Source organism: Natrix helvetica (genome assembly GCF_964273705.1).
Source record: "Natrix helvetica genome assembly, chromosome: 3".
NCBI classification, from domain to species: Eukaryota; Metazoa; Chordata; class Lepidosauria; order Squamata; family Natricidae; genus Natrix; species Natrix helvetica.
The window spans coordinates 14,464,190-14,489,264 of record NC_138549.1 but is presented as its reverse complement, the minus strand read 5'-3'; the positions used below and the strand labels follow the sequence as shown (position 1 = coordinate 14,489,264).

The following is a 25,075-nucleotide window of genomic DNA, read 5'->3' as shown; positions in this document are numbered from 1 at the left end:
ACTCAATCTGGATATGCAGACTCCATGATTGCATATACACTATATTGCCAAAAGTATTCGCTCAACTGCCTTTACTTGCATATGAACTTACTGTAAGTGACATCCCATTCCTAATCCGTAGGGTTCAATATAACATCGGTCCACCCTTTGCAGCTATAACAGCTTCAACTCTTCTGGGAAGGCTGTCCACAAGGTTTAGGAGTGTGTTTATGGGAATGTTTGACCAGTCTTCCAGAAGCGCATTTGTGAGGTCACACACTGATGTTGGATGAGAAGGCCTGGCTCTCGGTCTCCACTCTAATTCATCCCAAAGGTGGTCTGTCAGGTTGAGGTCAGGATTCTGTGCAGGCCAGTCAAATTCATTCACACCAAACTCTGTCATCCATGTCTTTATGGACCTTGCTTTGTGCACTGGTGCACAGTCATGTTGGAAGAGGAAAGTGCCAGCTCCAAACTGTTCCCACAAAGTTGGGAGCATGGAATTGTCCAAAATGTCTTGGTATGCTGAAGCATTCAGAGTTCCTTTCACTGGAACTAAGGGGCCAACCCCCCAGCTCCTGAAAAACAACCCGACACCATAATCCCCCCTCCACCAAACCTTACACTTGACACAATGCAGTCAGACAAGTATCATTCTCCTGGCAACCGCCAAACCCACACTCGTCCATCAGATTGCCAGATGGAGAAGCGCGATTTGTCACTCCAGAGAATGTGTCTCCACTGCTCTAGAGTCCATTGGCGGCGTACTTTACACCACTGCATCCGACGCTTTGCACTGCACTTGGTGATGTGTGGCTTGGATGCAGCTGCTCGGCCATGGAAACCCATTCCATGAAGCTCTCTGTGCACTGTTCTGGACCTAATCGGAAGGCCACATGACGTTTGGTCTGTAGTGATTGACTCTGCAGAAAGTTGGAATATTTAGGAGTGAGGAAATTTCATGACTGGATTTGTTGCACAGGTGGTATCCTATCACAGTTCCACGCTGGAATTCACTGAGCTCCTGAGAGCGACCCATTCTTTCACCAATGTTTGTAAAAAACAGTCTGCATGCCTAGGTACTTGATTTTATACCCCTGTGGCCACGGAAGTGATTGGAACACCTGTTTCTGATTATTTGGGTGGGTGAGCGAATACTTTTGGCAATATAGTGTATCAGTGATGGCAAACCTATGACATGTGTGCCAGAGGTGTCACGCAGTGCCCTCTCTGTGAGCACATGAGTCGTTGCCTCAGCTCAGCTCCACCGCGCAGTTGCGCTTGCCTCCCGCCTGCCAGGTGGTCTTTGGGTCCCTGCTGTGCATGCACGGGGAGCAGGGTGCATGTGGGGGATGGGGGGCATGCATGGGGCATGCATGGGGGCAGAGTGCATGCAGGGTGTGTGCACATACACGGGGGACAGTATGCATTAACGGCGGCCGCATGCACATTGCATTTTGGGGGTTCACGTGCATTTTGGGCACTCGGTCTGGAATAGGTTAGCCATCACTGACATATATTATTTGTACTACAATAATGTACAGCAGACAGTTAAATTTCACATTATCTTCATATCCAAAAAACGTATTGTACAATAAAGTTGTAAGAATTGCATGTAATTCAATCACCTCCTGAAATGTGATACAAAATTGTAATTTTTAGTATGATCGACTAGCAAAAAGCGGTCAGCTCTCCCTTTATTTTTGTTCAGCTTCCGATGGTTACCTGCCGTTTGTTCACTTTTACAAATCTTCTTTTTAAAGAGGTTTGTTGATGCCTTTTTAAAAAGATGGTCTTTCTGCCAATCTAACTGAATCCAAGTACTCACCCTGTGTCAGAGCTGCTCCAACTTAGGTCCCTAGGAAAGAAAGACCCTTGATTCCACGTTGTTGAAGTTCTTTTACTAAAGTTAAGTGGTTGCAACAATAATGAAGCTAGATCTGAGTATTCCTGCACAAAGGTTACACTTCTTCCCCTTTCCCTGCCCTTTCCCCTGACCAGTCCTTCAGTGTCCAGTAGAAAGCCGTTTTGATGTTTTAGGAATCATTTTGATGCTTGGCCCCTCTCATAGTTTTGCATTCTGTTCGCAAGCCAAGTATATCCTTGGTTTCCGGCTTATTCTGGTTTGGCCCCTCTGGTTCTTGTCAACATGTCTTCCTTCCTGCTTTTTGTCTTCCCATTCTCGTGCCTGAATTTTACTATCCCAAATTCCTGACTCCCTGTTTAGCTTTTTCAAAATCAGCCCAAATCAGCCAGGTTGTGGTAAATGAAGATAATCCTAATCAAATCCATTGAATTCGAAGTCACCTCCATTAAATCAATTTTGCTTCTGCCTTGGCCCTGCTTACCAAAATGGGGACAGTTTTATTCTTAAATGGCACATAGCAAACTGAGGCAATGTGGAATGACACAAGAACAAATATAACGCTTCACGGGTATGACTTTCACCTATAGCTCAGGTTTAAAGCTGAAAGCTTGCAATTTTTTTTAAAAAAAGATATTTGGGACAATGCCTTCTTATTGGGTTAAGTGCAAGCATGCATTGTCATGGCTAATTAAATATGGAGTTATTTGTAAGTGTCAAAGCAGAAGATTTTTTTTTCTGACTTTAGATGAGGTGAACCGTTGCTACTCTGAGTGGAAAACTTTGTGCTGGAAGAAAGAAAATGTAGATCCTTTTTTTCAACCTGTACCAGTTCTTACCTAGGCTGATCATAGTGGCATTCCAGAAGCTAATTGTTCGCATGAGGTACAATAAACCATGTTTTTCAAATCACAGCAGCTGGTCTAGCAGAATGCACTGAGCCAAGCCAAGCAAACAACATGATGGCTTAGATCTGAAGTGGCACCTGCCAGTTGCTGAGAAACCCAAAAAAACATGTATTTTGAGACGTGCCCAGATTCTACCATTGAAATACCAAAACCAGCCATATGTTGCCAGTTTATTTGTCTCATAGAAGTAAACAAAAAAAAGTCTATTAATATATTGCACCATGGAGGAAATGCAATACACCTTTAAACTTCAGTCAGAAGTATTAAAAGTATTGCTAGATCAGGGATGCCAAATTCAAGGCCCACGGGCCGGATTCAACCCGGCGGGTGCTTAAATCTGGGAATAGCAAAGGACTGGCCTGTGGTGCCCCAGGTACCAAAAATGGGGCACCGGGGCGGGGGGAGAGCCATGTGCATCCCCTGTGCCTAATTTTGGCCAGCAGGGTGCTGCAAGAGGCGTCCATCTCATCTCCCTTTCTCCCCCCCCCACTTTACCAGCCCGCAGAGGAGAACTACAATGCTGATCCAGCCCTCGAAGGAATCCAGTTTGACACCCCTGTGCTAGATAGAATGCGTGAAGAAATTCACTTTCCTGGGGTCGCACATCATTCAAAGTAGTGAATGCAGCACAGAAATCAATCAGAATAGAGCTGGATGGGAGATTGGAGGTCTTCTAGTCCAGCCCCATGCTCAAGCAGGAAACCCTATACCCATGATGGCGAATGTTCTCTCTGATGGCACGCAAGCCGTTGCCCCAGTTTAGCTATGCTGCGCATGCGTGCAGGCCTCCTGTTGATCAGCTGGTCTTTAGGTCTCTGCCGCGCCTACGTGAGAGGCAGGGCACCTGTGGGCGGATCTGTGTGCATGTGTGGCTGGCACACTGCAGCTGACCTAGGGCAACAGATCATGTGCCCTCAGAGATGGCTCCGTGTGCCACCTGTGGCATGTGTGCCATAGGTTCACGATCATGGATCTACAAGGTCCCTTCCAACTCTGTTAATCTGTCTGTCAGAACAATACACATATATATGTCTCTGTATATCTATGTGTGCAGGTATATAGATGTGTATGTATAGAGTGTGTGTTATGTATGTGTTTGAATAGATATACACTTGAGAGCAGGCAACAGAATTTCATTTTTAATATGGGCCACTATGACAGTAAAGTTATCTTCTCAGACAGTGTAGCTTATCCACTGCCTGACTACCATTTGCCAGCAATTCAGGTAGAGATTTTTTTTCCCCCATCCCTACCTGGTGTTGCATGCAAAACTGTATTTGATGCCGTGCTTTGTTTTCAAACAGCAGCTTGGTAGTAAATGCATCTCTCTGGATAAACACGACCTTGTCACCCAGGTGGGCGAAAGGTTAGATAAACAGAAGTTGCGGTATTAACATATCTTCTTTGGATGCAGCTCTTCCTCTTTCATGAGCCACTCAAGGGCACACCGCACGCCTCGCATTCGTCTCTGTTGCTCATTGTTTAAATATTTAATAGCAGGAGGTTTGCCCACACAAAACTCAACGTGTATTGAAATACTACAAAAGCAGGGCTGCCTTGGCTACACGATAGAAATGTGTCTGCTTTTCTACTTCGGGGAATCCGAAAATCTGCATTGCCCTACTTTGAATCTAGCCAACTCAACTGCAGGCAATCCTATCTGCCTACTGGGAGTGATTGCACTTAATCATCCTAACAGCGTAGGGCAGGCGAAAGACAACCTGGGGGTGCCCCCCAAATGTTTTTGTTCACAACTCCAGAAGTCTTAACCAGTACAGCTTATGTTTTAGGGTGATTAAAGTTGCACTCCAAAACAACTGGCTTCTATTAAGCTGTAATTTATATAACACTAAATGTACAAGTACTAATTACCATATTTTTAGAGTATAAGACGCTCTGAAGTATAAGACGCACCTAGCTTTTGGGGAGGAAAACACGGGAAAAAAATCTGCCTCTGCCTCCCAGCAATTTGCCTCCTTGCAGCAAACAGCCTGTTTCAGTTTCAGTTTAGCCTGATTAGCACAAGGGGAAAAAAATCTGCCTCTGCCACCCAGCAATTTGCCTCCTTGCAGCAAACAGCAGCCTGTTTCAGTTTCAGTTTCAGTTTAGCCTGATTAGCACAAGGGAAAAAAATCTGCCTCTGCCTCCCAGCAAACAGCGTGTTTCAATTTCAGCACAGCCTGATTACCACAAACAGCTGATTATCAGTTGAATCAGCCTCCCAACAATCAGCTGTTTCAGGCTGCAGGGATTGCCATAGCCTATTAGCACTCTACACCCCCCCCCCATTTTGGGCCTCTGTCCACCCCATTTTCCACCCATTCCAGGCAGCAGGAATCAGAATGGGTGGAAAATGGGGTGTGTGGAGGCCGGACACGGGTGTGCATGAAGGCGGCAATAGGCAATGGCAGTCCTTGCAACCTGAAACAGCTGATGGTTGGGAGGCTGATCCAACCAACAATCAGCTGATTGTGATAATCAAGCTATGCTGAAGCTGAAATTGAAACAGGCTGTTTGGAAAGAGTATAGAGAAGAGCAGCTAAAAAGATTAAGGGCTTGGAGACGAAAACCTATGAAGAATGGTTAGAGAAATTGGGTTTGTCTAGTCTAGTGAAAATGAGGAGCAGGGTTGACAGGATAGCAGTGTTCCAATTTGAGGGGCTGCCACAAAGAAGAGAGGAGGTTAATCTGTTCTCCAAAGCACCAGAAGGCAAGACAAGAAACAATGGATGAAACTTAATCAAGGGAGAGGAGCAACCTAGAATTAAGGAGAAATTTCCTGACAGTGAAAACAATTGATCCGTAGAACAGCTTGCCTTCAGAAGTTCTTGGTGCTTCACCACTGGAGGCTTTTAAGAAGAGATTAGTTAGACATTTTTTTTGCAATGGTATAGGGTCTCCTTCTTGAACAGGGCCTTGGATTAGAAGACCTCCAAGGTCCCTTCCAACTTTATTATTCTTTATTGTGTATTCTGCAGTCTATCTGATTAGACTGATCTATAAATCCAAAGTGGAAAATTTATTATTTCTTTTCTCCACTGTAAAAAATAAAATACAGTCACAGCTTTACTTTCCTGGACCCTGTTGATTCCCATCTGGATTTTGGATGTAGACACTTATCAAGAAGCAAAATCAGATTTCCACTATTATTATACAGGACGAAACTAAGACTTTGCCTATCATTCTCAGTTGGAATTCCCTTTGTGACTGATACATAGAAGAAGGTGACCAAAGCGTAGGCAACTTTTGAAATGATTCCCATATAAGAATATGATCTTGAGCCTGTGCGGATCAAACACCAGTCCGTGGGCAGAGTTTGCCTGCAATCCTGCACTTTAACCATTGTCTAGAACAGAACAGGGATGCAGTGGCTCAACAGGGACGTGGTGGCCCAGTGACTAAGATGCTGAACTTATCGATCAGAAAGGTCGGCAGTTCGGTGGTTCAAATGTAATGGAGTGAGCTCCCGTTACTTGTCCCAGCTTCTGTCAACCTAGCAGTTCGAAAGCACGTCAAAAATGCAAGTAGAAATATAGGAACCACCTTTGGTGGGAAGGGAACAGCGTTCCGTGCGCCTTCGGTGTCTATTCATGCCAGCCACATGACCACCGAGACATCTTCAGACAGCGCTGGCTCTTCAGCTTTGAAACAGAGATGAACACCGCCCCCTAGAGTCAGGAACAATTAGCACATATGTGCAAGGGGAACCTTTACCTTTACCTTAGAGCAGAAGAGGATTCAAATTCCTTAAATGAAACTTAGCTTTTGTCCTGGCTCCATCATTTTTTCCTCTGACTTGTGTGCATTTTTCGAATGGGAGTTCCAGCACATGACTAAAGCATGAAATGTAGCCCTCTGGCCAAAAAAGAAAAAAAATAGAAAGTTAAATAATTATGAATTTACAATCTCAAACGTGCTTAATGTTTAGCTGACCCTTACACAAAGATTTAGTGGCCGTTGCAGAAACGGTTCAGATTTTTTTTTTTTAAAAAAAAGCTGTTTTCTTTCTTCGTAGCACCAGCGTAATTTCCCCACCCCTTATCCATGTTATTTAGACGTAGAGACGTTGTATAATTAAAAAATGCTCAAGAGAGGAAAAAATGAAAAACGTCTTCAGCAACAATTACAATCTTTTCTTATTCGGTTAAAACAGCCCTAAAATGAATACAGCCAGGGCTGGGTGTGCGTGGCCATGGTGGTCCATAGTTGGCCTCCTGCATCATGGCAAGGGTGGCATTTTCACCTTCCCAAGACTTCAGAGGACTTCCTCGAGCCACTGTGAGGACGAAAATTGCTTCCCCTGGGCTCCAGAGGCCGTCCGGAGGTCAGAAATGGGCCCGTTTCCAGTTTTCCAGAACTTCTGGGAAGCCCGTTATTCCCCCTCCCTGAGCCTCCATGCGGGCCTTGCACTTGGAGACTCCTGGGTGGGGAGGGGCAGGATGGCAGGGGCGGTGTGGGATGGCAGGGGCCAGCCACAGGTGGGATTTGGAGGTTCTCCAAACCGGCCATAATACAATACAATACCAGACCAGACCAGACCAGACCAGAGTTGGAAGAGACCTTGGAGGTCTTCTAGTCCAACCCCCTGCCTAGGCAGGAAACCCTATACCATTTCAGACAAATGGCTATCCAACATCTTCTTAAAGATTTCCAGTGTTGGGGCATTCACAACTTCTGGAGGCAAGCTGTTCCACTGATTCATTGTTCTAACTGTCAGGAAATTTCTCCTCAGTTCTAAGTTGCTTCTCCTTGATTAGTTTCCATCCATTAACATTAGCTACGGGTTCTCCCAAACCCAGGCGAACCCTTAGCAGCCCATCCCTGATTTCAGGGTTATGATTATCCACCACCTACCCTTAAAAAAACAAAGAGCTACAAACTCCAACAGTGGAAGTTTTTAAGAAGAGATTGGATAACCATTTATCTGAAGTGGTGTAGGGTTTCCTGCCTAAAAAGGGGGTTGGGCTGGAAGACCTCCAAGGTCCCTTCCAACTCTTATTGTTCTGTTCTGTTCTGTTCTGTTCTACTCCACTCCACTCCATTCAACTCTACTCTACTCTACTCTTTCTGCTTCTCCTCTTTTGGACTTTGTAAAAACAAACCCAAAGCTTTGACAAGGCAGCGGGGAAATTGAAGATGTGGTGCACCACCACAATAAAACTTCATCTAAACATGTTCCAAAGATGCTTTCCAAAAGGTGACTGGACTTTCTTGGGTTGTGTCTCCCCCCCCCCTTGAAAAATGCCTCACTTCTAATCCAAGAAGCTTCTTCAGAACTGAAGAAGAACCGAACTTGGAAGAAGAACTGAAGAAGCGAAAAAGCTTTTTGGAGAGAAGCAAAATGTTTTCAAGGAAAATAAAATCCAAGAGTGTCCAGTTGCCTTTGGAAAAGCACCATTTGGACAACCATGACCCGGAGGATGGAGAATCTCCATAGACATTCATCTAAGCATATTTTGTGAAATCCATCCTGTATGAGAAATCAATGTAAATAAGGGACGTTAAGCATAATTGAGTTGGCTTACATTAGCCAACTTATCCAGGTGGTACAAGAATTATTGCACATGGGACACTGTAGCCAATAGTCAAAATAAATGAAGGGAAATATATGTGTCTCGGGATAATGTTGCAAGATTTAATCTGGATCGGTGACCAGAGTTTTAGTCTTCTGATCTTTTGGACTTGTGCTGGAGTCCATCCTCAGGAAACCTCTCTCTACTGTAATACGTGCTTTGGGTTATTCTAGGCATCATATTTATGTGATGCCTTCCTATTGGTTGATTGGTATGTTGATGGCTAGCAATTGGCTGTTGTTTCCTTGTGCTGCCCAATCCTTGCCTCCTAAGTACCTGATAAGTTGGTGATAAATCAGCCCTCCTGTTGACTGACAAGGGGCCCGTTTCCCAGGCTTCAATCATTTCTCTGGTTCTCTTTGTACCTGCTCAGCCGACGATCTTAGTAGCTGCAAAATTGAATGGATGTCTTTGTTCACTGCAATGTGATAATAAAGTCACTTTATTATCACATTGCAATGAACAAGGACATCCATTCAATTTTGCAGCTACTAAGATTGTTGGCTGAGCAGGTACAAAAAGTCATAAGTCATGATGACGTTTTGGATTGAGATGAAGTTGCTCCAATGGCTGGTTTCTCTGAATTTTTTTGAAATCATTATCACTAGAATGCCTAAGGCAAATTCCCTTCTTCCATCCAAGTCACTGATTTAAAATAATAATAATAATAATAATAATAATAATAATAATAATAATAATAATAATAATAACTGAACATCATAGAGCCCAGAATACAGCCCTGTGATGCAGTGTCTTCCTCAATAGCATCATAGGAGTCCATCTTACATGGAATTAAATTAAACCAACAATTTAAATTATTGTATCATCAACATTTTTCCAATGTCTTCTCCAGGTGATTGTCTTTTTATTTTTGTTTTTGTTTTTTAACGTTACCTAAAATATCAGAACTGAAGTTAGAATAGTTTTGCACAGAGAATTCATATAGGGCAGTGATGACAAACCATTTTGGCACAGAGTGCACAAACTGGAAGTCGTGTGCACGCATGTGCATTTGTGCGCAGTGGAGTGCTGAAAATCTGAAGACCAGCTGGAAGGCATGCTCATGCCTGTTTTTTGGGCATTTTTTGACCCAAAAATGGCCCCCAAACACCCCCAAAACAGTCTGAAAACGGTCTGGTTTTGGGGCATTTTTGGCTGTTTTCTGGGTCATTTTTCAGTGCTCCAGCGCCCGCGAAGAGCAGCTGGCAATGGTGCAAATGCCCACAGAGAGGGCTCTGTGTGCCACCTCTGACACGCGTGCCATAGGTTTGCCATCACAGATATAGGGCCTTCCTTGGGAATTAAGTTTGAGTGAACTTTAGAAGCGCGTTGTCAAATCCCAATTCCACCCCCAACAAAACAATCCAGAACCACATTTTCTGATGATGTAAAATGGGAAAATTGTCAATTGTAGACTAAATCAACAAGAGCAGTGATTCTCCTTTTTTTGACCTATTTTTTTTTCCCTGAGTGATCTGGCATATATAGTCATGAATTTGAAAGGTTTTCTTTTTTCAAACACATTAGGTGTCCAATTGCCTTATGTACTTCCATCTGTCATCTACTATTGCTGGGAAAAATAACACGTGAGCCAGAATTCAGCCAATCAATATTTATTTGTCTCATCCATAGATTACAGCAAAGCAACAACAATCATTACAAAATATTGAAGTCCTTGTAAGATATAGGAAAGTATGCAGTTTGAAGTACATCAAAATAACAATCGTAGATCCGGTTTGTTTCCTCCCATCCGCAGCAAATAACAAAATGCAATCTTTATAATATGGTTTATTGAAGCAAACGTGCCAAAATAATAAGCCCTCTGCCATTTTATTTGTCCCTCTAAAAAAAATCCAAAAACTCCCTGAAAACCTTCCTAACAGCTTTGGAAACATTTTATTTGGATTGGTCTAAACATGTGTTTGGGTCCTTGGATTTTTCATCAGTGAGCCAACAAAGCTACCTTCAGTATCTGAAAGCATTTCCAGGATATTCCTTAAGAATATCCACTGTACAAATTGAAATATTCTGCAATCCAGTTTCTTCAGCAAGCATCTGAATACAGAAAGCAGAGAAATGTACTTCAGTGAAAGATTTGCAAAAGTTTCAGAGTGCAATTACATTGATGCTGGTTCTGACGGTTGGTGAGATCCTTACTTCCCCTTCAATTTTTTTTGGGGGGGGGGGAGATTAGGTAAGTTTGGGCAGATGTGAAGAATTTGGTTATAAATTGTTTTGCATTCTTCCCAGGCTCCTTTGGGAAAAGACACAAATATTAACACAACATTATGCATCATGCACTACTATTAATCTTCTCATCGTTCCTATCACCCATCTCCTCCCACTTATGACTGTATGACTGTAACTTTGCTGCTTGCATCCTTTATATTGTTTCCTAGCATGATTTGATTGCTTATTTGTACCCTAAGATTATCATTAAGTGTGGTGCCTTATGACTCGTGACGAATGTATCTTTTCTTTGATGTACACCGAGAGCATATGCACGAAAGACAAATTCCTTGTGTGTCCAATCCCACTTGGCCAATAAAGAATTCTAGTCTAGTCTATTATCAAAACTATTTCAGGATTCTTCAGGGAAATCCTTGAGGGGTCAGCTTTGTAAACGGTTTACCTTGGTACCTGACAAAGGTACAAAGAACAACAAATAAATAGATTTGATAAGCAATGATTTCTCCACCATCACCAAATCCACCTTCACCCTTCACTAACTGCTCCAAATAAGTTGGAGGTTTCCCAACTATTGGAAAATCGTTTGATCCCCTCGTCTTTGTAGAGACGTCTACAAAGTAGAGGGGGGCTCAAACTATTTTCCAAAGCATGGAAAGGCAAGACAAGACACAATGGTTGGAATCTAATCAAGGAGAGAAGCAACCTAGAACTAAAGAGAAAGTTCCTAATGGTGAGATCCATTAACCAGTGGAATAACTTGCCTTCAGAGGTTGTGGGTACTCCATCACTGAAGGCTTTAAATAAAAAACTGGATAACCATTTGTCTGAAATGATATAGGGGGGTTGGACTAGAAGACCTCCGAGGTCCCTTCCAACTCTATTATTCTATGCTCTATTTAGGATGTAACTCTGTCCTAACTTAACTGCATCTCACTGAATTCCAATGGATATAATCCTCAGCAGTCAAATACATATAACCACTCTTTAACAAGGCAGTTGCTTGCAACATTCACAACTCATAACATTTCTTTTTTTCTGGCAGTCTCAAAGAGTTGCTTAAATTAGGAAGAACCACCATGCAACTCTGTCAGCATTTTCAATCCAGAAGATCAGAATAGGAATGGATGTGTATCCTACAGACTTTATCAGAGGGGGCCCATTATATTGAGGAAGGCCTCAACAAACAAAACAATGATAAAGACTCACAGCAGCAGCAATAGAAGAATCCTAGTTTGTGGGAGATACGAGCCAGTGTATGCTGGACACCCAGTGACCGACTTGCAATATCTGCCTCCTTTCCATCCACTTCTTTACAATGTTACTTTGAATTAATGTTTGAATATATAGCATTGAATATGCTTTGAATGTATAGCATTTTTGCTGATAAATAAATGAAGGAAGACTAGTATAGATCTATTTCAAGCTGTTTAGCTCTCATCAGCTAGCCATACCCTTACTGGGATTCGTACTTGGGCTGTTTTTACATGTTTGGCAGTTATATCAACCTCTCCTCCCTTATCAGCTAAGCCAGGGGAATGATTAAGTGTTTTGTCAAAGCACCTGGTCTGCCCAAATATGGGAGGGAGCATACTACTTCCCTTGCAACACAAAAATGGTTTTTCTACCTGGAAGGCTCCTGGAATGGAGCTGAAAGGCAAAAGGGAAACAGTATGCTCCCTCCCATATTTGGGCATACCAGGTGCTTTGACAAAACACTTTATATACACTTTATATATAAAGAAACATTTTGGAAGCATTCAACGGATTGCAAACAAGAGGGAGCACACCTGATCCATCTCAGCTGAACTGTGTAGAATCAAGAGTTAATATTCTCTCAAAGTTGATATTTCTAAATAAAAATGATTTTTAATTGCCAGGTTATGGGGGGAAAAATGGACAACCAATCTGGAACGGTATAAGGGTGTGTGTGTGGGTGGACTAGAAGACCTCGGAGGTGCCTTCCACTCTATGTTCTATGGATGGGTGGCAAATATACCTGTGCACGTAGCTGGCGAGGACCGCAGAGGAGACGAGAAAGAGGGGAACAAAAGATCAAAGCAGAACTGGAGAAGGCTGGGACAGAGGTTGTGCTTCAGGGTCCTTTCCTTCCCGTCCTGTTATCGAGAGAAATGGACTTTCACTTAAAAAAAAAACTTTTACTTTCACTACCAAACAGGCAGACTGACGGTGTATGTATTTACCTTGAAGGGAACCTGGGGAATTAAGCCCGGAAACCAACAAAGGATTTTCTTTCTACCTTAACTTTGCCTTCCTTCCCCCCTCCCCAAACCCACCCAACCCGCCAAAATCCTTTAACAAATTAATTAGTCCTAATGAATGAACGCTTCATTTTAGTTAAACGTGCTGCAGTTCATGAATTAAATTTTCATGCGGTGATTAAAGGCTCTTAAAATATGCATGGTTTCGTTAAAATTTTATCATAAATCAGCACAATGCGTTACATGACAAGGCAACTATTCCCGTCTCTCTCTCATTCTCTCTCTCTCATTCTCTCTCTCTCATTCTCTCTCTCTCATTCTCTCTCTCTCTCTCTCTCTCTCTCTCTCTCTCTCTCTCTCTCTCTCTGTGTGTCTGTCTCTCTCATTCTCTCTCCCTCACACACACATTCTCTCTCAAACACACTCACACACACACACTCATTCTCTCTCATTCTCTCTGTCTCTCTCTCTGTGTGTGTGTCCCCTCTCTCTGTCTCTGTCTATCTCTCATTCTCTCTATTCTCTCTCTCTCTCACACACACACACACACTCACACACACAAACACCCTTATTTTCTCTCATTCTCTTTCTCTCTTTGTCTGCCTTCTCTATCTCTCTTTCTCTGTCTCTCTATCTCTCATTCTCTATTCTCTCTCACACACACGCACACACACTCTCACTCTCATTCTCTCTCTCTCTCTCTCTCACACACACACACTTATTCTCTCTCATTCTCTCTCTTTCTCTCTCTGTCTCTCCCTCTTTATCTCTCATTCTCTCTCTCTCTCTCTCTCTCTCTCACACACACACACACACACTTATTCTCTCTCATTCTCTCTCTTTCTTTCTCTCTCTGAAGCATCACCTCCCGGGATTTGTTGGCAGGCGAAAGCTCCTCAGACGAGTTCACGTTGTTAACTTTCGAGATCGATCCCTTCCAGCTCTTCCCCGCCCCACGATGTAAAGTGTACTTTCACTGCCTCTTAAAGAGAGCGAAAGAAATGGTTTCGCCAGAAGAGGGGCGGAAGGTCACCGCCCAAAGTTGAAACTGACCATGCCTGAAACGGGATCGCTGAAGTTAAGACTTAAAAAGAAGAAAAAGAAAAAAAGAATCGACTTTTGAAAGCCTACGAAGCTATGCATTCCGTAGTACATCAAGAGCTGGGGAATGGTTCCGTGTGCCACCTCAGAGACAATTCCTTCAAAACTTCCCTATTTCTCGGTGCGTGTTTATTTTCCCCTTCTCCACCATTCGCGTGTCCGTTTGCCTAGCAAGAAATGTCACCCACCATCCTTAAGAGTCTGTAGCGATTCTCAGCCATCCAGGTCCCGGTTGTCCCAAAGGTGCTTTTTCGGGAAACAACTGGACTTCCTGGCTTTTTTCTTTTGAAGACGTTTCGCTTCTCATCAAGGAATATAAATCCTTCCGTTCCCCACTATCCAGTCAGAGCTGAAGAAGCCTCTTGGATGAGAAGCGAAACGTCTTCAAAAAAAGAAGAAAGTCCACTTGCCTCCTGAAAAAGCACCTTTGGCCACCACCGTCCTTAAATGATACTCATACCTTTTGTTGTCTGCAAACGACTCCGTTGAAGATCTTTTTTTTTCCGGGAAGGTAATGGGGCGGTTCTTGGTTTGTTTCCAAGCGGCACGAAGGTCCCATTCTCACCAGCGCTTATCTGCTCATTGGTCGCGGAGATGAACGTTCCCGCACGTGTGAACCAATCCCGAATGCTAATGGGTTTCAATACACGGAAAATGAGAGGTGTGGGGGAGAGGGAAACGGCTTAATTCTGTTAGGAAAATCATCCGGAAATGTAAACCCCTTTTGCACATATTTACAGGGAAGTAACAGACAGGAATGTTAAGTTTATACAAAGAATGATTTGAGCTTTATATTAACAGAATAACAGATTTGGAAGAGACCCTGGAGGTCTTCTAGCCCAACCCCCTGCTCAAGCAGGAGACCCCTGGATACCATTCCAAACAAATGGCTGTTCAATCTCTTCTTAAAAACCTCCAACGATGGAGCTCCCATAACTTTTGAAGGTAAGCCGTTCCACTGGTTGGTTAATTGTTCTGACAGTTAGGACATTTCTCCTTAATTCTAGGTTGATGTCGATGGAGATTCTCAGTCATCCATGTATATGGTTATCCCAAAGGTGCTTTTTCAAGAGGCAAATGGACTTTCTTGTTTTTTCTTTGAAGATGTTTTGCTTCTCATTCAAGAAGCTTCTTCAGCTCTGAAGGCCTAGGTTGCTTCTCTCCTTGATTAGTTTCCATCCATTGCTTCTTGTCCTGCCTTGTGGTGCTTTGGAGAATAGATGGATCCTCCGTTTTCCTTGTGACAGCCCCACACATATTGGAAGCCTTGGTGAAATCAACAGAATGGACCTGCCACTTATTCACAAGACCCTTCTAAGTGCTCTGGAAAAGGAAACGGGGTTGGATCTGGTTAGTAGTCAGATGAAGGACCACCAGGAGATGCCAGAAGCATAAACTAGGCTGTAAAATAAGGCTCCACATTACTACCAAGAAGAACAACATGGGCAGGTCCATGAAGTCACCAAAAGTCAAGTTTGAAAGAAGGAGACTTGTATTTTCATTGTCATAGTTAGGTATGATTCCTGATGCCTCCAATCTTGCCTTTTTCCTCCCGAAAGGAGAAAGTGGAGAAAGTGCCTTTGGGATGTGAAATCCCAATTAAGCTTTTCAATAATTAATAAGGGCACGTTCTATGCCTTGGCTGCAAAAGCAATCACCTACAGCTTGGACTTAGCTTAATAAGCCCAGTCTGGCTGTTGTCAGGAAATTCCTTATTACAACATGGGAATGCTTTTTGAGCATTCAGTTATAGTGTTTATTTTTGGGTAAATTGATAGGCTCAAATACTTTGGCCACCTATGAGAAGGAAGGACTCACTGAAGAAGAGCCCAATGCTGGGAAAGATGGAGGGCAAAAGAAGAAGGGGACAGCAGAGAATGAAGTGGCTGGATGGAGTCATTGAAGAAGTAGGCATGAGCTTAAATGGACTCCAGAGGATGATAGAGGACAGGAAGGCCTGGAGGAACATTGTCCATGTGGTCACGATAGGTCGGACATAACTTTACAACTGACAAGCAATTGATAGGTTGTTCCTCCCCAATCTCTCAACATCTTCTTAAAGATGACCTAGCCTTGAAAGAAATTTGCTTGATGTCTGCAAGCACCTTCCTCTTTCTCTCCAGGGTGGTGGGACTGAACTTCTTTGAATTTCCAGTCAATGGGAGAGCTGCGGTGTCAACATACCTGGAGGACAATTGGTGGGACAAAGCTGTAGAGAGATGCAGTGACACAAAACCACAAGTTCTCAACTGCCATAAGCTTGTGTATCCTTCCCATCCTCATCAGGCATTTATTCATTTCTTGAGAGTAGTACTACTAACTTTAAATGTCACATAGTCTGTCTGGGTGATGCAAATGTTTTTTGGTATTAGCTTGATAACAAGTTTTGCCAAGATCTGTAACATCTGTATCTATGTGATGTCATAATGATGTGGCCATCTAAAATAAAGCTAAAGAGAAATTGGGTTACCTGGCCATGTCAACCGCATATCGTGGACATCTTCCTGTTCCTGGGAATGTAAGATAAAAGAAAATACCTGGAAATACCAGTTTACTTCTGTTTCCATATATCAGTATTTCCATAACATTTGCTTGCCTTGCTTTCATCTCACTGAATCATAATGAGCCATAAAAAGAGATATCCAATCCAGCTAGGTCTCCAAAGATCACAGGTCTCCCAAACCTGAATATTTAGATGGATGCTGATATTGGTGAACATTGAAAAGGTTCATCTTGAAGGACCAACATCTATTCCAATGCATTGGTAGGTCCAGAGAGGGAACTTTGGGTTAATAAAATTCAGCCTAGTTTATTTCAGTAGACCAGATGGAAACATTTGGGAAGAATTGATGAATGAGTAGAGCTCCAGCTTCTATTCAGCTTCGTCTTAGTCTTGTATGAGGATAGAGTATAAGGTTTGGGTATTGGAAGTATATGAGTTGGAGATCACTTCCAACACTCACCACCCTGCCATCTTCAAATGAAGAAACATCCACCTTTCTTTACAGTACCATGGACAGGGAAATGTCTATACCACTGCAGCTAGATTGCCGCCTTATGAGTAAAGTATCCACCAAGGTGGTGGCTTTTAAGATATATGATTGTGGAACCCAATGGTGGTCAATTATTTTTGATTACGCCAGGCAACCAACTTGTGAATCCGATGAGATCATTGCAGTTCTTTTCTTTTGTCTTTTTGCACAAGAGAGATTCAAATAATTAGGGCAAAAAAATCTTTCTAATTTTGTGTGTGTGTGTGTGTGTGTGTGTGTGTGTTTAGAAACCTTTTTATCAGCTGAAAGCTAAGAAGAGTTAGAAATGGAAAGAGAAAAAACTTGATCATGGAATTATGGAGTGAAGAAAGATTTTACTATATAAAAGAAAAGCCACATATTCACATCTCCTCTCCCCACATAATAGTCTCCTTATTCCAAAATGTTCACATGCATGTTATTCCCAACTGTTTTCTGTCGAGACAGATAAAGGGGGGAGGAACCCAACAAAGAGGCATGTCAAAGATACCTGGATTTGAGCGATAATAGAAGTTAGTCCTTATAATTCACCAGTTGTAGGGTTTTCATTTAAAAGCAAACTGTTTTTGTAAGTAGTGGCTTCGATGGTCGCTGGGGAGCTGTCCAGCAATAGGAGTTCCTGAAAAAAGCACAACATCTGGTCACTCAGAACCTCACCCTTAACCGATTCAATTACGATGATCTTCCCATTTAATGAAGGCTCAAAGCACTTTAGGCACATCTTCCCTGCCATAATATGAGAACAATTCCTTTAAATCACTCTGCAGTATCTTCTACACTTGGATGCTGAGAACTGAGAATGGAGCATTTTGTCGTAAACACAACACTTGGTGAGAATCGCTGGGACGGATTCCTCATTCAATCTCTTAAGCACTCAGCTGCCTCTGCTCTCTTACCGTGAGTGGAATCATCTTTAAGCTATTCCCACTTTTGGCAAAGTGCCTTTGAAGTAATCTATAGAACAATCTCAGTTTCTGGGACAGTCCAACCCCTCCAAAACTCTCCTGCCCCCCCCCCAAATATGTTAAAATGCAATCCCCATAATTCTTATCTCAGAAGCAAGTGATAGTGGTTGTGCACTGGAATCAGAGACCAATGGAAGAGATGGAGGGAGAGAAGCTTGGTGGTCCTAGTCTTGTCTCCGTTAGCTTTTCAAAAGCAGTGTCCATGGGAGAAGCAACCACGGATGGCCCACCATGGGCGACCCCTGAGAGCCATTCATTCCAGTCTTCTGCTTGGAATGCCCAGGAATGGCATTGAAGGCTTTAATGCAATGTGGCAATGATAGAAATGCAATGAAACAAAGCCAAATGAAAAATCCTAAACTAGTTAGAAAAGGAAAATAAATTTAAGAAATTGGTCACAGAGAGAAGAAGCAAGTTTACCCTGCTGTCTTCAAATATAATGTTTGTACTAATATTGCTGTTAAAGGTTGTTCTGTTTGTTCCTTGTTTGCTTTGCTTCATTTCACCTCCCTTCTTTCCTTTCCTTTTCCTTTTCCTTTCCTTTCCTTTCTTTTTCCTTTCCTTCCCTTTCCTTTTCCTTTTCCTTTCCTTTCCTTTCTTTTTCCTTTCCTTCCCTTTCCTCCCCTCCCCTCCCCTCCTCTCCCCTATTTCCCTCTCTTGCTTACTTTAAATTCTATAAAGATCCAACAGCTCCTTCATCCAACTACCTTTCTCTACATCTTATGGAATATATATATATATATATATATATATATATATATATATATATATATATATATATATATATATATATATATATATATATATATATATATATATATATATATATATATATATATATATATATATATATATATATATATATATATATATATATATATATATATATATATATATATATATATATATATATATATATATATATATATATATATATATATATATATATATATATATATATATATATATATATATATATATATATATATATATATATATATATATATATATATATATATATATATATATATATATATATATATATATATATTCTGCCAGAAAGGTACTGCACTCAGCTTTTTGGAAGTGCATTCAATTTTACGTTCTCTAGCTCTGCTTTATCTACCGCTAAAGTCAGTGGCTTTTGAGAGTTCTCGGTTAGGACCTAACTCATCGTAGTTGTTGTATCTTATAAGTACGCTAGTGGGATGTTACTTGTATAGATGCTATTGGTAGTTTATGAATGAAGAAATTGTAAAAGCTTACTCTGAAGACCATTAAGTCCACCATTAAAAAAAGTATCTAGTTGGCTCAGTATGATGGGTTAGTTTGAACAAGCATGGTCAGCTCTGAAGTGAAAACGCAACCTCAGGATTGTACCTGTGTACTTAGTGGTCTCCCATCACCTGAACAGGCCTTGCCTGCCTCCATCCTTGGGCCCATCCTTGGGCCATTTGAGAAGAATGGAGACATTCAGAATAGGCCACTTTTTACTAGATGAAACTTCCCACCCTCTGTTCTCACTAAAGATCCTTACCAGGCAACCACATGTTCACAACACTGTTGGTAGTTGGTATTTGGCAGCACTCGGTCCTCACAACAGGTGAGAATCCAATCGTGGTTTGGAAAGAGGCAAGGATCCGAAGGCATGAGTTTGCAAGGAAGGCATGCGTTACTGTGCATTTTTCATCACGAACTTCACAAGAAAAATAATGCTAGCCTTTCCCCAAACCATTCCTGACAGAGCAGAGTGCTTGGGATACCCTTCAGAGGGATCTCTAAATCTGAGCTCAGGAACCCCATGTGACACATTCAAGGGTAAAGATGGAAATTAAGGAGTTCTATAGCCATTTGGGCTATGGGGAAAAATAGGCAGGAGGTCAGTAATAGAAAATATGGATGTTCATGCCATGAATATATATATATATACCAATCTTGGGGGGTTGAGAACAATGCTCCCCAACATTTAAGGAGAACATCAATCCCTTGACCAATGTCCTCACTCGTTTTCTCTCTCTTAATATTATTATTGCACATTAGTTGTTTATTTCCATGGCTATTATTGCCTACAGCCTCTCTCTGTGTCTCTCTGTCTCTCTCTATCTCTCTGTCTCCGTGTGTGTGTGTGTGTGTGTGTGTGTGTGTGTGTGTGTGTGTGTGTGTTTAAAGGGAATCAGAAATGGGATTTCTGAAACTCATTCTCTTATTGTGAAGATGGGGCCTGCTCATACGTGGGAAGCAAGACATAAACATTCTAATCCCACCTCTTGTTTTAATAGGAGTTCCATTTGAAGAAGCCTTACTTAAACACACACACACACACACACACACACACACACACACACAAGGGATACCTCTACAGAAGTAACCAAAGGATTTGGATTGCACTTACTTTTTTTGACCCTTAAATTGGAAATAAATTTGTTGGTTGAGAAGATAAATAAGGCAGGTGTCCTTCCTTTGAAGGATGAATGGCTCTTCGGATCAATCCATAATTTTGCAAATAACGTCAGAAATATTGTTTGGTGGAAATCAAGGGAATGCTTTGACATCAGACCTAAGCAGGGATATCTGGAGGCTTATTATCTTGTTACTTCAAATGAATTCTTCCCCCACCCACCCACCCCAAATAAAGCATGATCCTGCTACGTTTGAGAAAAACACAAGCTCCTTCAAGTTAGATCGGTGACTCTCTTTGTTATCCTCCCATCTAGGTAACAGACAGATTAGCAGTAAACTACTAACCTGTCCTTCCTTTAAACAAGCTAAATTCAAGCCAATGGGTTTATTTAAAAAGCTGGGATATTGTTTTTCAGGCTCTTGGAGGGAGGGAGGAAGATAAGGGAAACTGTAGACCTTCACTGAAATATGGATTATTTTAAGGAGGTGATGGGCTATTCTCAAGCTCAGGACTCACTTCCTTAACCACCACCACCACCACCCCCATTTGAATTCCACCCACTCATTCAAGATTATCTATGTGAATCGCTCCCAAAGAAATAACTGATTCTGTGAGCATCCCTTGTAGCTATTGAAGGGTAGCGGACAAATGAAGACATTTCTAAAGAAGAAAGGAGAAGCAAGGCATGAATTTGGGTGGAGGCAAAACTCTGAATGATGCCACCATGGCAAAGAATGCCATCGAAGGCAGGATCTCCCAAGACAGACAATATCCTCCCCCCCATAAGGGGGCAGTGATTGGCGGGACCTTTTCAAACAGAAGCAACCCTGAACAATACTTAGTGGCTCACAGCTCCCTTCTACATACAAATCCATGGATTACAATGGATACCCCCCCCCCCAATACCTTTTACGGGAGCCCAAAGGAAAGCTCCCTAACTTCTCTGGGATGGGAATATAGCATTTCATTCTGAGCATCCAGTCTAAACCTCAAGTTCATCGGAAAGCTAGACGATCTCATTTATTAAGAAGCGGGGCGAAAGTTGCGCTGAAAGCAACGGCACAAACGCAGGTTGACTTTTTCAGCACTGAAGTAAGTGGACAGCGTCGGACTCACCGCCAGATGACCTAACTCCATCAATAATAACTGAAATCGTTACGGAGCGCTTTGCCAATAACGCTTCCTACTCTCTTTACAACACTGAGCAGAACTGCCCTTTCCGGTCCGAAAGCAAAGCGAACAAAGATTTAATATTTAACACCACAACCACGATGCGGAAGTTATCCGGAATCCAGAGGCGTTTTCAAAGGCAAGGCAAGGCAAGTCGCCGGGTTTGGCTCGGCGGCCGCAGTTTGCGCCGAAAAGTACTAATAGTAAGTAAATGTACCGACAACTGACCCACGTCGCCTCCGCCGCATTTTCACCAGGACTCAACTGGCGCTGGCCGCTATCCTGCGCTCCAGACCCGCCGCGGGGCACAGCGCCGCCGGGTTGCCCCCCTTACCCATCGCTCCTCTGCAAGCGTGCCAGGAGGGGCCCTGGCTTGGGAAGCTCGGGTCGACATCAGTTGCCTTGGCCTTTGTCCTCTCTGCGGACTCCTGGGCTGCTTCGACGTGAGCTCGGCTATGCAACTCAGGGGGCGGGGAGGAGGAGGAGGAGGAGGAGGAGGTGGTGGAGAAGGAGGAGTAGGGGGGGGCAAAGGAGGCAGAGCGCAGGAAGGAGGAGGGGGAGGAGGAGGGGAGAGACCAAGGGCAGTCCATCAAAACTGGAGGCGCAAGTTCTCGCGAGAGGGAGAACCGGTCGGGAGCCCCGGGATGTGGGCTCAGGTGGAAGCAGAGCGCATCTCCTGCCAGCCCGGGGGTAGAGCAGGCAGAAGAGTTGAGCGGCCCGGGTTGCAGGAAGGCTCGCCCTGCGCGCTCCCGGGGAGCTGCCAGCCTGAGTAGCCTCGGATGTGCTGCTGCGGCGGCGTGGGCGGCAGCCTGGCTGTGCTCGGTGCACAGAGAGCCCTTTCGCCCGGCGCGCTGGTGGCGCTAGGCGCGGATCTCCTCCTGGTCGCCGTTTCCCTCTTGCTCTCCGCCCGCCGAGCCGCCACGATGATGTCCATGAACAGCAAGCAGCCCCACTTCGCCATGCACCCGTCCCTGCCGGAGCACAAGTACCCTTCGCTTCACTCCAGCTCCGAAGCCATCCGGAGGGCATGTCTCCCAACTCCGCCGGTAAGAAACGCACCGCCAGTTGGACTTTCCCCCCGGGTTGACCGGTTCTTATTCTCTTGTCTTCTCCACCCCCCACCGAGCCCGGAGTCCTCGGTCGCTCCCCGGCCCCCTGCCGCAACCGTGGCTGCCTTCCTGGCTTCAGCCGCAGCGGCTGCCTCGGGTGGCTTTCAGCCACCGCCTCCGCCCTTCTGGAGGGAGAGGTTGAGAAGGGGCTCGCTTCCCAGGGCTTCCCTGTCCCTGAATTTTCCACGGTTTTTTTTTTTTTTTTTTTTTTGCGGGGTTTCCTTCGAAATTGACCTGGCAAGAAAGGCCGAGGCAGCCAACCGAGCCGAAAACGGCGCAACCAACCGGTCTCCTCTGGCCCCTTCGCTTTCGCCCTTTCTTGCTCTCTCTTCCCGACTCGCTGCGGGCTCCCTCGATTTCTCCCCGCAGTGGGGAAAAAATAACTTCTACGCTCTTCTCTAGCTTAACCAACTTGCCTGTTTTTTCTCCCTCTCTCTCTCCCTTTTCTCCCTCTCTTTCCCGCTGCTCCTCCGGCCAAAATGGTCCATGATCCCCTAACCTTACGCACCGCGCTTCTCTCTCTCTCTCTCTCTCTCTCTCTCTCTCTCTCTCTCTCTCTCTCTCTCTCTCTCTCTCTCTCTCTCTCTCTCTCTCTCTCTCTCTCTCTCTCTCTCTCACTCACTCACTCTCTCTCTCTCTCCACTGTATCCGTCCGCTTTCGGGTGGACCATTCCCATTAATTTTTCCCGCGGCCGTGTAATTTTTTTCTGCCGCTCATCACACTCGCCTCTGTTCCATCCCTTCATCTCCCGCACCCCTCTGTCCCCCTTCCGCCTTTCTTTTCCGCCTTCCACCCGTCCTTTTCCCCTACACGGCAAACCAACTTTACCCTTCAATTCCTTTGCCACGCGGTCCCGCACCCGAACATTTTCCCCTGTCTTTTTGGTTAACGCTTCACGGCGGCTTCCCTCCTTCCTTCCCTTTCCTTCTCGGGGATGCCTTCCTCTTCTCCCACCGTGGCCCTCTTTTCCCCTCCTCTCCCTCGCTGCCCCGTTTCTCTTTGTCGGTTGCAGCTGCAGGGCAATCTCTTTGCCACCCTGGACGAGACGTTGCTGGCGCGGGCAGAGGCTCTAGCAGCCGTGGACATCGCCGTCTCGCAGGGCAAAAGCCACCCTTTCAAGCCGGATGCCACCTACCACACCATGAACAGCGTGCCCTGCACCTCCACTTCCACGGTGCCCTTGGGCCACCACCACCACCACCACCACCACCATCACCAGGCGCTGGAACCGGGCGACTTGCTGGAGCACATCACCTCCCCTTCGCTCGCGCTCATGTCCGGCGGCGGGGCGCACGAAGGGGCGGCCGGCGGGGGCGCAGGCGGCGGCGGAGGAGGAGGAGGTGGAGGAGGAGGGTTGATCTCCACGTCCGCCCACCCGCACTCCCACTCGCACATGCACGGCTTGAGCCACCTGGCGCACCCGGCGGCCGCCGCGGCCATGAACATGCCTTCAGGCCTGCCCCACCCGGGGCTGGTGGCGGCAGCTCACCACGGGGGCGCCGCCGGGCAAGCCGCGGCGGCCGCGGCCGCAGCTGCAGGCGCCGCCGGGCTGGCTTCCATCTGCGACTCGGACACGGACCCACGCGAGCTGGAGGCCTTCGCGGAGCGGTTCAAACAGCGGCGGATCAAGCTGGGCGTGACGCAGGCCGACGTGGGCTCGGCGCTGGCAAACCTCAAGATCCCCGGCGTGGGCTCGCTGAGCCAGAGTACCATCTGCCGCTTCGAGTCGCTCACGCTCTCGCACAACAACATGATCGCGCTCAAGCCCATCCTGCAGGCGTGGCTGGAGGAGGCCGAGGGGGCCCAGCGCGAGAAAATGAACAAGCCGGAGCTTTTCAACGGCGGCGAGAAGAAGCGCAAGCGGACTTCCATCGCGGCGCCGGAGAAGCGCTCCCTCGAGGCTTACTTCGCCGTCCAGCCGCGACCCTCCTCGGAGAAGATCGCCGCTATCGCCGAGAAATTGGACCTCAAAAAGAACGTGGTGCGAGTTTGGTTTTGCAACCAGAGACAGAAGCAAAAACGCATGAAATTCTCCGCCACCTACTAAACCGTTCACGCGGGGCTTGGTTGATATGACCGGAGACGGACCGATAAACTGAATCTTGTGAGTGGAAAGAGAGAGGAAGCGCGCGCGAGAGAGACAGACAAACACACACATACACACACACACTCACACAAAACCCGAGCAGTCTCCCTCTCGGAATCCACCCATGCAAACTGACCTTGACCCCGAGACAGGACCCGCGCACAGCCCCCGCGAGACCTTGGCAGCCTGGGGAGGGGAGGGCGGAGACTTTGGGGCAGGGGGGTGGGGGCACCGAGGAGCGAGGGCTGCGCGGAGGGGGAAGCAACTGAAGTTTTGGGAAGCCAACGGACTTCTCCTTTGGACTAAAGACTCTTTGGGGGAGGGGGGAGAGAAAAAAGAATAATAATGATGATTGCTGGGAGACCAGGGACCTAGCCAAGCCCAGCGAGACGCTGCGGAGAATCCCGAGCGAGGGCCGGTCGGAACCTCTCTTTTTTTCCTTACCATTTGCAGATTTGGAAAAAGGGAAAAGGGGGT

At 45.0% G+C, this 25,075-nt stretch overlaps 1 protein-coding gene and 1 long non-coding RNA gene across 2 annotated transcripts; one reads left to right on the top strand and one right to left on the bottom strand.

Moving 5' to 3' along the window:
- Nucleotides 1–9,929: 9,929 nt before the first annotated feature.
- LOC309390266 lies at nt 9,930–20,313 on the bottom strand. The gene is made up of 5 exons (XR_014175097.1): nt 20,224–20,313; nt 17,357–17,485; nt 14,295–14,464; nt 12,511–12,628; nt 9,930–10,379 (listed from the first exon to the last, which is right to left on the bottom strand). It is a non-coding gene; the product is annotated as an uncharacterized lncRNA (long non-coding RNA).
- A 2,012-nt stretch (nt 20,314–22,325) lies between these two features.
- Nucleotides 22,326–24,559, top strand: POU4F1 (POU class 4 homeobox 1; the record flags this gene model as incomplete). The annotated part of the gene is made up of 2 exons (XM_081948915.1): nt 22,326–22,448; nt 23,525–24,559. 2 exons carry the CDS (start codon nt 22,326–22,328, stop codon nt 24,557–24,559), a joined length of 1,158 nt encoding a protein of 385 aa, XP_081805041.1.
- Nucleotides 24,560–25,075: the final 516 nt, after the last annotated feature.